The sequence below is a fragment of the Chinchilla lanigera genome, unplaced genomic scaffold, assembly GCF_000276665.1.
Source record: "Chinchilla lanigera isolate Chin_1 unplaced genomic scaffold, ChiLan1.0 scaffold00043, whole genome shotgun sequence".
In the NCBI taxonomy this organism is placed as follows: domain Eukaryota; kingdom Metazoa; phylum Chordata; class Mammalia; order Rodentia; family Chinchillidae; genus Chinchilla; species Chinchilla lanigera.
In genome coordinates, this window is record NW_004955444.1 from 12,705,840 (window position 1) to 12,720,719 (window position 14,880).

Sequence of the window (14,880 nt, forward strand, 5' to 3'; positions counted from 1 at the left end):
AGAATAATTTATTCATTATGGGATTGGTCTTGAATATTTTACCCCTTTGGATTTGATTTTACCTTCTGAATATTAGCTACTAGTATTTTTATAAAATTAGATGAGTCTGACATGAAATATTAAAATGATATTTTCCTTCTCCTTCTATTATTTTTTTCTCTTGTGGTGCTGGGATTGAAGTCAGGGCCTTGCATCTACTAGGCACGTGCTCCACACCAAGCTATATTCCCAACCCCTCTGCCTTTTAAAAAGGAACAAATAGCTTGTTCTAACCAGTCCAAATGATACACATTTACAAAATATAAAGTAAAAGTACAAAATTCAAAGTGAACATTTTCTCTTAACTCTACAAACTCCAAATTCTATCTCTCCAGTGATAACTTTTAATATTTTGATGGGCACCTTTCTTTTCTATATGTAGACATATATGTATATATAGGAGAAAAAGTAAAAATCAGACCATATTAACATACAATTTTCTGCAACATTTTTGGCCAACATCCATTATACAATTGATGTATTTCCAACACTTATTTCATCTTTACTAATGACACCACAGTAAGCCACTGTTTAATATATTCTCATTTATTTATCCAAATACTATTACTGAATATTTAGGTTGTTTTGATTTTTATTATTTGAAAAAGTTCTGCCAGAAACTCCTTGTCATGTTTCTTTACATACTTATGCTAGTACTTCTGTAAGATAAATTTCCAGACATGCAGTTATTGGGTGTAGAATATGAACATTCACGTATTTGACGGATACTAGGTTTTTGCCCATTTGATACACACGGAGCAGAGGCAGTGTATTCTGTGGGATCTGGTGGAGGAACACCGGCCCCTGGCATCTGGCCCATGGGTCTGACATAGTGGGCATTTGTCTGGCCCATTTTATGGAAATAACTTGACTCAGAACACCAGGGAAACTCTTACAGGCTAAATCTGTATCTCACCCAAACTAGTAACAGGAAAGTTGTGTGTGGAGGTTTGAACAGACAGAGCTCTAGCCAGATCACCTTTTTCCTCAGAATTACAAAGGCCAATGGTAATTATTTCAGTTAAAACGGCAATTAATACAATTTCATTGAAGCTTCAAACAGCGCAGACAGATCCTCTTCTGACTGGGGGCGGGGCGCAAGCTTGGTGACCCGCTCCTGAAACAGTAAAAAAATGTCATTACCCAGAGCTTGCAAAAAACTGTTTGTAAAAGGTAGTAGGTAGGGGCTGGGGATTTAGCTCAGCGGCAAAGCGCCTGCCTGGCAAGCGCAAGGTCGTGAGTTCGGTTCCCGGCAACAGTAAAAAAAAAAAAAAAAAAAAAAAAAAAAAAAAAAAAATGTAACAACAACTTGACAATGGCCATATCTTTAAAAATCGTATTTCTTGTATGCTTTGTGTTACCTAATTCCAAACTCCGAGGTTTATCAAGTAGTGTCTCTTTCCCATGAAGCTTTCAAAAGTCATTGCCTCGGACCTCCTCGCTGACAATATCCTTCTGACCAATAGACAGAACCGAATCAGCTGCTGGGAAAATGCCTTCAACAGCCTCTGTCCGTTCTGAGCGCAGACAGCCCGCCTCCAGGCAGTGAGCATAAGGAAAACGCAACTGACTGTCCTGACACCCAAGAGCATTTTTGCAGCTTAAGGTGTATTTGAAAGGACTTCTGTAGACATGAGCTATCAAGCTACATGAAGCAACCTCCCCTCCCATTAACCAAGGCTTTATTTCTTCCTACTTAGTAGAAACAAGGTCAGTGATTGGCTTAATTTCTTCAAAATTGCTGAGTCAAGTCAGTGAAGACAGCCCGCACATCCCATGGCTATTTATCCAGCGGCTCTCATCCTTCTGGGGCAGGGGGCTAGAAGACCTGAAGGTCGCGCGGTAGCCTAATCAAGAAGGTGCCGTTCCGGGGGCGGCACTTTCCCAGGCATGCTTGCAGTGTGCCTGGTAAACAGGGAGAGTCAGGAGGACAGAATTAGAGTGCTTGGCGCACAGTACATATGTGCTTGCCGCTTAGCTGCTGAGTTAATGAAGGGGCCGGGCAGGGAGACACCGGTATCTCAAGGTCACACGTACAAATGGAACTCTGACTCTGCCCGCTCCTCTCGTTTTCAGGTCAGAAACGACCCCAGGAGCTCAGACAAAAATCTAGGGCTACTCTCGAGTTCCCTGTCCCCCATTCTGCAAGTCCAACCCATCAGCAAGTCTGCCAGACCCTCCTCCAAAGTGAGTTCCTCATCCCCGCTCTTCTCACCTCTGCTTGCTCCGCCACCCTGCGCCGGTGTCTGAGATACCCTCCAAACCCTGCTTCCCGCATTGCCTGTTTCGGCTTTTGCTCCGCTCTCGCCCTCTAGAGGTCGGCAGCAACCCCGCTGCCCCGCAGAAATCTGCTCACTCCGGGCTTGGGCTCCCGGATCTTGTATTACAGTTAGAACAAAATCAAGACCTCTGCCGCCGCCCTGATCCGGCCCTGCTTTCCGCCGCAGCTCTCTTCTCTCATCCCATTCGGTTCCACCGTCTCTTTCAAATTTTATGCCTTTCCCCTCTGCGCACCCTGGAAGCCTCGCCCGTCCTTCACACGGTACCACGTCCAGGCAGAGGACTTCTCCCTAAAGACTTTCCCGGAGCGCTTTCCGCGGCTGTCCCAGGATTATTCTCTGTCTCAGTGCCCAGATTCTTCTTCATGCTATTAATCATTACCTGCAACGATTTCATTTGTCTTTTTATTTTTATTTTTTTGGCACGGGGAATCGATCTCACGACCTCGCAGTTGCCAGGCAGGCGCTTGTGCCACTGAGCTATATCTGCGGTCCTCACTTGTCTTTTTAAAAATAGATGTTTATTGTCCATCTCCTTTCACTAGAACCAAGGTTCCAAAAGAGAGGAAAGGGTTTTTTTTTTGTTTTTTTTTTTTTTTTTTTCTCCACAGTACATCTCATACAATGGTGTCTGGTAAATCTCAATTAGAATCAGTAAGGTAAGCCGGGTGTGGTGGGGCCTATTATCCCAACACTCTGGAAGCTGAGGCAGGAGGATCACAGTGAGCTTGAGGCCAGCTTAGGCTAGTGAATTCAAGACCATCCTGAAGTGCATAGCGAGACCCTATCTCAAACAACAATAACAACAAATAAATAAGAATAAAATAAATAAATAAAATTAAAAAAAAGAATCTGTCAAGTAAAAAGAAGAATGAGATGAAGGACACATTAAAAAAAACTAACTCAAAAAAGATGAAGCCCTAAGTATAAGAGTATTAAGTCCTAAAACTCTTAAATGAACACATGGGGAAAATCTTCATGTCACTGAACTGACAATGTCATTATTATCATTCCTGATAATAATAACACCAAAAGCACAGGTAGGAAGGGAACAGACAACCTGGGCTAGATCAAAATTAAAGATTTTTATGCACCAAAAGACAATAGCAAGAGAATGAAAACAACTCACATAATGGGATATGTGCAAATCATATACCTGGTAGGAGATTAATAGCCATAATATGAAAATTATTTGTACAATTCAACAACAATAACAACAACAAACTCCAAATAACTCAGAGCAAAGGATTTGAATAGCTATTTCTCCAAAGAAAATTTATAAATAGCCAAGAAGTACATGACAAGACATTCAATATTATTACTCATTGGGAAAATGCAAATCAAAGCCTCAACTAGATGTCACTTCACATCCCATTAGGAGAGCTATTATTAAAAAATGGAAATTGGAGCCTTGTGCATTAATGGAACTGTAAAATGGTACAGTCACTATGGAAAAAGTTTACCAGCTCCTCAAAATATTAAGCATAGAATTACCATCTGATCTAACATTTCCATTACCATACGATCTAACATTTCCATTACCATACGCTCTAACATTAAAAACAGGGAATCAAAAAAAAAATGCTTGCATGCCAATGTTCATAGCACAATTATTCTTAATAGTCAAAAGATAGAAACAATCCAAGGGGCCACTAACATATAAATGAATAAGCAAAGTGTAGTGTGTCCATACAATAAAACTCTGTTCAGCCATAAATGGGAATGTGACTCCAACACTACTACAGTAGGGATAAACACTGAAGACATTATTGTAAGTAAAATAAACCAGTCACAAAAGGACAGTTACTGTGATTCCACTTATATGAGGTACCTAGGACTGGCAAGTTCAGAGACAGAAAGTAGAATAGAGGTTACCCGGGGCTATCAGGATAACCAAGAGAAGGGCAGAATGGGGAGTTAAAGTGGAGCTCTTTGGGATGATTTTACAAAATTCTGGAAATGGGTAGTGGTGACAGCTGTATGACACTGTGAATATATTTACTAGCACTAGATTGTACACATAAAAATAGTTAAAATGATAAATCTTATGTTGTATATATTTTACTATAATTAACAAATTAACTAAACTACGTATGGTGGCACATCCATGTTGTCCCAGTTACTCGGGAGGCTGAGACAGGAGGATGGCTTGAGCCCAGGAGGTCAAGAACAGGCTGGGCAACACAGTAAGGCTCAAAGTCTCAGCAAGTAAATAAGCAAGTAAAACACTAAGGATGGATAGATGCCCATTTAGGAGATGGCAGGGGACTGTACCAATGAATATGGTGAGGCAAAGGTAAATAAGATGTCCCAGCAGATTCTTTACAAAATCCCTTCCGACCTTTGAAAATCCATAGCAGGGCAGAGAGACCTGATCATGGTCACACACACACAGACACGCACATATTTGTGGAAAGGTCACGAGCATGGCCACAGGTGATGATAATGATCTTTACGCCGTTCTCTTCTAATGAGAAGGAGTCTTATCTGATTGGCTCAAGGGCCCTTGACCTGATCCTGTTTATCCCTGGTGATGCAGTTCAGGACTCTCAGAAGTACCTGAGGCCAAACCTGAGATGAGTTTCTCTTTCACTTTTCAAACCCCCAGTGACTGATTAAAGAGGTTAAATTTGTGATATTTAGCTAGCCGTGTCACAGAAAAGCTAAACTCTCAGAATGAAGACCTGTTAAGTAATGTGCTATTATTTATAGACATGTAAAACCAAAGAAAACTGATTAACATGAGCGTTGAAATAAATTCAGACTTCTACTTTTAGCACATTCATAAAATAACAACGTTTCAGCTGGCCTGTCTACCAGGGAGTGGAAGTGCTCATTTGGGTAGACGGCTCTGCTCAGTAATGAAATGTTTTGACTTGGAATGTAAATGTTTCTTTCCAGAGGTTTCAGAAATCCAGTTCGGAAGATTAATTTATTCTTGCCCCTTCCCCTTACGGCCTGGCTATGGCAGTTGGAAGTCTCGGTACACAGAAGTGCTATTTGTTGTCAGCAGTATGGGCTGTGGTGTTTGGTCAAGAATACTGGCCTGGTTGTTTCTTCCAGAGAAAACCGATTCCTGGTAGCTGCACATAAAAGAACCTTTCTCAAACATTAACTGTACGAAATAACCTTTCTAGCAATGTTCTCTGCAGAAACCAATGTATCCTTCTCACTACCGTAGGTCCCGGAATGTTAATAACTGAAGATTAGTCACCCATATGTGTAAAATTCTGAAATTGCCATGGCATTCCTGCAAAATATTCACTGCTGCCAAAAAACAAAACAAAAACCCCTATAGTAGTTCTTCAACTACAGAATAGAGAAGCGTATTTCTAAGCTTGCCCCCAAGGACCTAGGAATCTATGAATATACATATCTCAGTCACATCAACTTCAAAATAGAGCTAGTCCTGGTTAATAAAATTAACTATGTTTTTCTTAACCATGAACACATGGCCAAAGGGAAAAAGTGTATGCCTTGGGACACTTCATGAATAAGGCCTGAGGAAAATGTGGGTTCCTACTTTATGACATGATTTAATGTTCAAAAGTTTGCCTCTACTTCTCATCGTTTTTGAAACTAGGAAATTTATTTTGTCTAATTAAGGTTTTGCTCCTGTGATTTTCCACCATGACATGTACGTGGAGGTATTCAGAATGATACTTAATTAACTTGCTATTTTAGTGGATGGTCTCTAATATTAGTTTGGATTTCTCCTTTTTGGAATAGAGTTTGAAAGTGAACATTTGAGCACAGCAGAACTAGAACAGTAAACATTTGCCAGTGTGTGCTGATAGCTGGGTCATGCATGGCACACCACCAGCAATTAAATGACTAAGAATATCATACAGTTTCTTCTGAAAATCATGGATGCCGTTCTTGGAAGGTGACAAATATATACTCCTGAGCATTTTTCCTTGGATTTATGAGCAGACTTTTCAGAGGGCTCTTTGCCGAATGGATAGTATCACTGAAACTATGGTGTAAAGCCAGAAGCCAAATTAAAACTGTGGTGACCACAGGTCTGTGGTGTTTCTGGACGGGCTTTATAGGTCCTCCATCTCTGGGTGGTTCTAGTTGTCTAAGGAACAATCTTGAAAAATTTTCACCATCCTGTCATTAGGCTCACATGGACAGAGGATTTAGGTGGAGAGGGCTGCAAATACGTGTTGATGTAACATACTTACTAGCCTGTACTGAGTGCAGGAGAGGATGGGTGAGCAAAGCAAAGTCTTGCCCACATAGAACTCATACTCTCGTAGGTCTGGATAAAATAAATGATAGGGTTTTTTTCTCTTTAGTCTCTTGGACTTAAGGATTAAAATAAAGGTTTGTGGTAGATGCAGGGGCTATGCCGTACTCTGAGACTCTTCTGTTTCTCATTCCTTTATATTTTTAGATGCAACTGGATTCACTGGGCCTAAATCTAAATCAAGAAAATGGGTGGTGCATGGGGCACATTTTATTTGTACGTTGGGTAACTGGGCAAATTCAACAGAAGCATCTAAATTGCTAATTTTTCTTAAAAGATGGTCATTCTACCTATAGGAAGAACTGAATTTCTCTTTGGTGATAAGAAATTTAGATGAATAGCTGCTCATGCAATTAGATGGGTCACGTGCTTCCTAGTTCACCGAGCTCCCCGCCACGTGCTGTTGCTGTCTATATTTTTAAATTTAAAAATTTTTAAATTCAAAAATTTTTTTTATTGCTGTCTATATTTTTAAATTTAAAAATTTTTATTGTAATAAAAATTACATTCATCATGGGGAGTTGGTTCAGGTACATAACACATCTTGACCACTTAACAGTTTACCCCAAGCGTCACTCAGGCAGCACACTTGTTTAGGTACTGCCTGTCCAAGCATCACTCTGGCAGTTTCGATTCTTGTATTGAATAAATGTGATTTTTTTTGGTTTTTCTCTGGTACCGGGAACCGAACTCACGACCTTGCACATGCCAGGCAGGCGCTTTTGCCGCTGAGCTAAATTCCCAGCCCCTAAATGTGATTCTTGTATTGAATAAATTCTTGTATTGTTGATTCTTGTATTGAATAAATGTGATAAAATTGTCATTTTTATATTTCCTGTTATATCATCTTATAAAAATTATCAAAAATGTGCAACTTTTGGTCCTCCTGTATTTAATAATTGGACCAGTGAGTAGCTAGTTCGTTTTATTTCCTCCTGCCCTCCCTTCCCTCCTATTGTCTTACTGTATTGTTCACTGCTACTGCCTACTTGGATCCTGTGGGTACAGAAGCCCGTGAACCCAATCTACACAAACATTATCTTAGGTGGTGGGTGAGGCTGTCAACATTCTAAACACTGATGAAATGAGGAAGAAGCAGCTTGTTAGATGCCCTTGGTTATGTGGAGTGGGGTGAGGAAAAAGTACTGCTATTTGTGGTCAGCAGAATGCTGTGTGAGTAGATATTATAGCTGCTAGCTATATCAAGGAGACAGCCATGGATGCCTTAACTTTGGGAAGAGGGGCCCCGTAATGCTGAAGTGGTCCTCACCTTCCCCATACTGACCAAGCGGGCTAAAGGGGCATCCTGGCTGTGGTGACTGTGGTGTGGTCCAGCAAGCAGTACTTATGGTGCTGAACCATGGTGAAGTGCGAGGAACTGGATCTGAACCTTTAGGATCTGACACACTGGCTCAACAGATCCACAGAGCCTTCCTTCACGGGTGAGGAGACTTGACAACTGTTGTGATTCTACCAAGTTAATTAAGCATAGCAGCACATTCAACTTACACTCTTTAGCAACATTAAATGAAAGAAGACCCAGAGGGACACATATATAAAATATCCAATGTCCCAAATTCATTCGAAAGCAATTTTAATAATTTTAATTTAAAGACTATGCCTGTTCGCCGCAAAATAGTAGGAACTTATAATTCTCTGTAATGGAAAATACTATTAGTGGTCTTTTTGGAATAGCTTTGCAGGGCTTTATAGGGGACCTTTAAAAGAGCAGAAATGGGGAAAAGGGAAATTTGACATAGTTTAAGATCAGTTGGGTTCTTTTTGTCTTTAATTCTCATAAAGAATCCTTTCATTGCTTCCATAACAGCTTCACTTCAACCACAGTTTTATGGAAAGACATAAAGCCAAAGGAGCCTGGGCCCATTTCTCCCAGGAAGAGAACTACTGTGTGATGTGGAAGAGACTAGAGGACCCCTGGGGTTTCATTCTCTCTAACACACCCCCCGTGGAAATTCTGTGCTTCTTAGCGGGCGTGAGGACTGCTCTGCACCTCTTACCTGGGGTAGTGTTCCTTTCACTAATGCGGGGATGTCTGCCTTGGAGTAGCCAATGGCAGCCAGGCCATCGTCAACGTTTAGATCAAATAGGAATTTCCGGAGCGTGTCTGCCAACACAGGCCCAGCATCTTGGATCTTGGTAGTGCGGGTGTCAGCTCCTAGAAGACATAAAGTATAATATATATATATATCAGAGAGAGAGAGACAGACAGACAGACAGAAAGAGGGAAAAGATGCAGGCTCTGGGTGTCGTTCAGGATCAGCACATACACAATGCGTACTCACTGCCATCTTCAAATGCCAAGTATGAGGCCACCACGGTGCCTCCCCTGCACCATCCTGTCACCATCCTGGCCTAATGGTCCATGGTGAGCTCCATAGAAGACCGCAGAGAAGACACTTCAGCAAGGTCAGACTGAGGAACCAAGAGCTTCCACAAGAGAAGCTGGCTGGGCCAGTTAACTTTTCCCACATTTCCAAGAGACTTCTACTTCCTATCTGGTCACCCCTTGTGTGGCAGTGAAGAGGAACAAGAAGCGGGGGAAGAGGAGGAGGACGAGGAGGAGGAGCAGGAGGAGCAGGAGGAAGACCAAAAAAAGAGGTGCAGACAGGAGATCAGGAAAGAAGGCTGGTGTTGGGATGAGGAGGAAGGAGCTTCTGTAAGAGAAACCCAGCTATGTTATTTTCAAGCCTTGGAATTTGCTGACATCTAGAGGTGCGCACGTACAACGTCTTTTCTCACAGTAACATTTTAGAAAAAGATAAGCCCTTTGCAAACACCTTGTGAGACCAGGTTAAAGAACTCCCACTTTATAACCAAAAAGAAAGAAAGAAAGTATGGCCAAGAAATGGTCTATGTGTGACCAGAGAAGGAAATATTTCCTCCTTCTACCTATAAAGTTTTATTTTGTACTGTTGCCCTAGGCAGAGAAGGTGCCTTTCAATAAATATTACAATGCCAAGATGCCAAGACTTTCAGCAAACAGTGTTTCATGTGTAGATAACAACGATAAAGGTGAAGAGAGATGAAAGTTGCCATGGTTTAGAGATTTTTAAGGCAGAATATTGATGTAATAATTAATACATATAATCATGGACATGTCAATCTGGAAGAGTCATTGAGTTCTGTCCACAGGCAGAAAATCCCCAGAAGAAAGGAGCTTATTTCCCAACTCCCAGCACCCACCTTATTCCCCATTTATGTGAGGGGACACCTTCATGTCAAGAAGCAAAGCATTCTGCAAACGGAATGCACTGTATGAAGTCTTCTCAAAATGCCACCAGACAAGAACTGAACACACAGGTCCCCTCCATCCTCGGGCACTTGTTTAAATTGGTTTTAAGCTTTCCTTTCTATGACAGTGAGAACTGTTTCAGTAATCCAGGAGAAACAGTATAAAGAGAACCAGATAGAAGGCCAGCTGGAGAGCAGCTGGATGAAGGTAAACCTTGCCTGACGAGTCTATGTTGCCCAGCACCAGGAAAAATATGTATTAGATGGGAAGATGACACAAAAATATAGGGTTTATGATGTTTTAATGATCCTGGGATGGCTGCCATAAAACACACCATCAGAACCTCTAGGTTTTCCTATGAAGTATTTGTAGGAAAAAAAAAAAGATAGGGAAGAGAACTTATTGGCCCAAAGCTAAGAAAATCTAAGCTTACACAGAGAATTAAAATACTGTATTTAATGATGAAATATGACATAACATTAACATTTCCTACACATGGAAAGAATTGGTTGATTCTTCCAGCTTGGATTTTCTCTAACAGAAGAACTGCTTTCTTAGGAATGTCGATGGCTGCCTGGAATGCAGACTTTATGGAAGTTATATACGATTTTTCCCCCATTTTCCATAACGTAGTCCAAGATTTGCCCCTCCCATCCCCATTTACATAGTGTGCATATTTACAATGGCAACTGCATCCCAAAATAAGGCTGAAGGACATCTCCCCCTCCAAAAGGAAAAAGGGGCACAAGATCCTAGCTGCAGTAAGCGGCAGCAAACGCTGGGAACTCAAGTTGAGCTCGTTCGCTGCTGAACTCCGACATTAGCATTCCAGGCCCAGCACCTGGACCAGGCGCGCTGTTGCGCAAATAGCGGGCAGGAAGGCAAAGCCGAAGAGAATCAGTGCGGACAGGGCTGTGGCCATCCCTACCTCCTCGGAAATATCCTCTCCAACCACGGGAGCTAGAAGAGCATAATAGTTTTCTTTTGAGGCTTTCCCTTCGTACCCTGAGCACAGTTAGGGAATAAGATGTTTTGCAAATTAATTAAATATCCAAGTCTACTCAAAAAAAATTCTCATTTCAGAGAAACACCAACATTTTACCTCCCACTACAGCTACCTGGAAGGTAATTTTATTTCTGGGAAGACTCAAAAGGCACTGCATCTTACTATAGGCAGTATTTATTTTACAGTATGGCAGACAGGGTGCTCATTTGGGATATTTTTTAAAAATAAAAATTCTTGTTCAGATTCTCTATGGCTGTGAATTTACTTTTTCTGCCTGAATACATTAACAGTATACACGGAGTTATAATTTCTTTGGAGATACAAGCAGAGAAAATAGTATTGCCAAAAATTTAATAGAATCAACATTTGGTTCTGTTTCATTAACTGACTCTTAAAAACATACAATTACGGTATTTTAGAATTAGCTAGGGCTTTGGGCAATTCACTGACATGTTATCATTGGGTTACCCACAGGAACATTTTTTGGTAATAATCCTTATGGTTATTTTCAGGAAACAATCATAGCAAACACTCCACCTGTGTGAGTCACAGATTTCCAAGTAATGATTCATACCCAGTATTTCTGCTGTCTCCAGGTGTCGTTCTGGAAACATCTTTGCTGTGAATGTGAACACCGCTGGGGATGTGAGCACCACAGAAAGGCCATGGGGCTGGGGAGAGAAACATAGCAAAGCTGGTTTTCCTCCTGAATACTGTGATATTACTTCATCCTATAGTCAGCTAGTCTAAAAAAAATTTTTTTTTTGAGACAGGGTCTTGCTGTGCAGTTCCGGCTGGCCCTGAATTTGCTATGTCACCAAGGCTAGCCTAGAACTCACAGTGATTCTCCTGCCTCAGCCCCCGAGTGCTAGGATTACAGGAATGAACTGCCATGCCTGGCACAAAAATTAGCAACTGTGGGCTGGGGCTGTAATTCAGTGGTAGAGTATTTGCCTAATGTATATAAGGCTCTGGGTTTGATTCCCAGCACTGGGGGTAAAAACTGACAAATGTACCTATGGAAATTACGAGGTATATAAGATTTAATTAATATATGTATATTTTTTTACCACTAGTGGGTGATCCACATTGTAGTCCTTTGCTTTATACGTTTTCACTAATCCTGAAATTGGGTAAGACATCCCATGGCTAGAAGAGAAAAAAATATTTTTTGTTGACATACAGACATCAGAATTCAAATCAATAACACAAAGATACCATTTATGGGAGAGACCTTCACAGTCTCGGGACAGTACCTCAAGGAGTTACGTGTTCTGTTTTCTTGGATATAAGGATATTCACACTATGATGCACTTCAAGTTGAGTGTATTCACTAATAAGAGCTCTAAAATGTTCAAATTCAAATGATCATAGAACTATATGCTATTCAGTGACATGTAAGCTGCACTTGTAAGTGATCTGTAATTACCACCAGGAATTGATACATCTTTTCAAATGTTATATATGAATGGTATTTGAATCATAATAAATTATTCTAGCCCGAAATCCTATAGTAATCCATTCTAGTTTAACTGATTTTCCTGAATTCTACCTTAAGCATTTATTTAGATCTAGTTGTCCTCAAGAAAAGACATAATGGTTTTTGTTTTTATTTTTTTAATTCATTAATTAAAAATGAGACAAAGTCTTGCTATGTAGTTCAGGCTGGATTTATACTTGGACTTGTGGTGATCCTCCTGCCCCAGGCTCCTGAGTTGCTGGGATTATAGGTGTGTGCCACCAGGCCCGATGGTTTTTGTTTTTATTGAAAAAATCTTTATATCCCTTTGAATTCTTAGTGAACAAATAGGATAATATAATTTAATAGAGGATTCAGAAGATAAATATTGTGATGAGGTTAATATATTTACAAGTAATATACTGAAAATAAAGTGTTTTGCACAAGTAAAATGGTCAGCGGTTCTTGTAACATGGGTTATTGGATGACTCTGGACTTTTTCAGCAAGAGCTATATTTCATGCAAAGAAGTATTTTGGTGAACTATATGAATATTTAACAAGAAAAGGAGCCCCAGCACAACCTTGAAAAAATAAATGGAAGGCTATTGGTTCTATGAGTTGTTGGATTGTGCTTTACCTTGGCTGGGTTCAGATCATTATTGTTTAGTACATGTAGTTTTCAAAGGTTTCTCTCTAACAATACTCAAAATGTTAGGTGGATTGTTTTTATTTTAGCAGTTGTTTGTGTTCTTTGTTGAAAATAAAGATTACACATAACCCTATTTCCTTCTAGTCATTTAATGTATATATTTAATTTATGATTATATTGTATATATAGTCTTATACATTGTTTTTGTTACTTAACATTCTTTGTAAATATTTTTTGATATAAATTTGTTCTAAAACATCTTTCATGACCCTATTTTTATTCTTTAAATACTGTAATTTAGTTAACCTTTAACTGTTGGAAATTTAGGTTGCATCCAAATTTTTCAGTTAGGGGCCAGGGTTTTAGCTTAGTGGCACAGCGTCTGCCTGGCAACCTTGAGGTCCTGAGTTTGATTCCTGGTACCAAAAAAAAGGACAAAATTTCATGTATAAATAACACTGAATATTTATATAAAGAAACTCATTGATAATATCATGAAGTTTTCTTTTCTCTTTTCTTTTTTTGCAGTGCCTTTCACACTGAGCTACATCTCCAGTTTTTTAAAAAATTTGAGACAAGGTCTTGCTAACTTGCCTAGGCTGGGCTTGAACTTGTGATTCTCTTGCCTCAGCTTCCCAGTGTGCTGGAATTACAGGCATACTGCCATGGCTGGTTCATAGATATTTCTTTAGGCTAAATTCTTAGATGTGAATTATTGGGGTAAGGGGTATAAGAATTTTTCAGGTTCTGAGTACATTTTATTCACTTGCTTTTCAGAAAAGTGTACCAATGTATGCTCCTATTAGTAGCGGAGTCTGAAGATTACCATTTCATTGCATTCACCCCAGGAAAGACCTATGCTTAATTCTTAATTCTTTTTTGGGGGGTTGTTTTTTGTTTTTTGTTTTGGTACCAGGAATTGAACTCACAATCTCATGTTTGCTAGGTAGGCGCTGTGCCGCTGAGCTATATCCCCAGCCCTCTTAATTCTCAAAGTTCTTTGTTTTTTAATTTTAATGCAGCATGCCAATAAAATTCTTATCAAACATTAATTTTAGATGATTGACAAAGATCCTTTCTCATTTTGTGAGAGATTAGGGGGAAACCCCTGCATTTGAGGTTTTAAAACTCTATACCCAGGCGGGAAGGGTATAGAGGAAAGTAGATCTTCATCTACTTCCGGTGTGAACCATAAAATGGCACAGACACTGTGGGGAAGAGTTTGGTACTGTCAAAAATTTAAACACATATTACCATATGATTGACAATCCCACGTCCATGAATAAGAGAATTGAAAACGAGTGCACACAAAAACTGGAATAGGAATGTTCATAGTAATATTGTTTATATTGACCAAAATTAAAACAATTCAATCGCCCATCAGCTGATGAAGACAAAGTAAAATTTGCTATATCCATACAATGAAATGTTATTTGGAAAAAAAAAAAAGGAATGAAGTTTGATGCACGGATGAACCTTGGAAACATCATGCTAAGTAAAGCAAGTCAGACACAAAAGACCACATATTACAGGATTTCACTAAGTGAAATGCTCAGAATGGGGAATCTACAGAAACAGAGAGTAGATTAATAGTCATTGAGTATTGGGAGAGGTGGGGAAGTTGGTGGGTGGCAGATAAAGGGTACAAGATTTCTTTGGGGGGTAAAAAATGTCCTAAAACTGATGATTGTAGAACTCTATGTATATATTAAAAACCATTTAGACATTTTATATGAGTGAATTGTATAGTATGTGAATTATAGCTTAAAAGGCTGTTATAAAAAAATCCAGCTGGGTGTAGGCCTGTAATCCCAGGACTCAGGAGACTGAGGGAAGAGGATTGCTGTGAGTTCAAGGCCAGCCTGGGCTACAAAGTGAGTTCAAGGCCAGCCTGAACTGTAGAGTAAAACCCTGCCTCAAAAAAAGGACAAAAAAAAAAAAA

General features: G+C 39.9%; 1 protein-coding gene across 1 annotated transcript in view; it reads right to left on the reverse strand.

Moving 5' to 3' along the window:
* Positions 1 to 564: 564 nt before the first annotated feature.
* Adhfe1 (alcohol dehydrogenase, iron containing, 1) overlaps positions 565 to 14,880 on the reverse strand; it is a gene marked incomplete in the record, with an annotated part of 38,703 nt that continues 24,387 nt past the window's right edge. Inside the window, 4 exon segments of the mRNA XM_005392153.2 lie at positions 565 to 1,156; positions 8,589 to 8,746; positions 11,404 to 11,500; positions 11,900 to 11,978. Of these exon segments, the coding sequence (XP_005392210.2) occupies positions 1,073 to 1,156; positions 8,589 to 8,746; positions 11,404 to 11,500; positions 11,900 to 11,978 (418 nt within the window).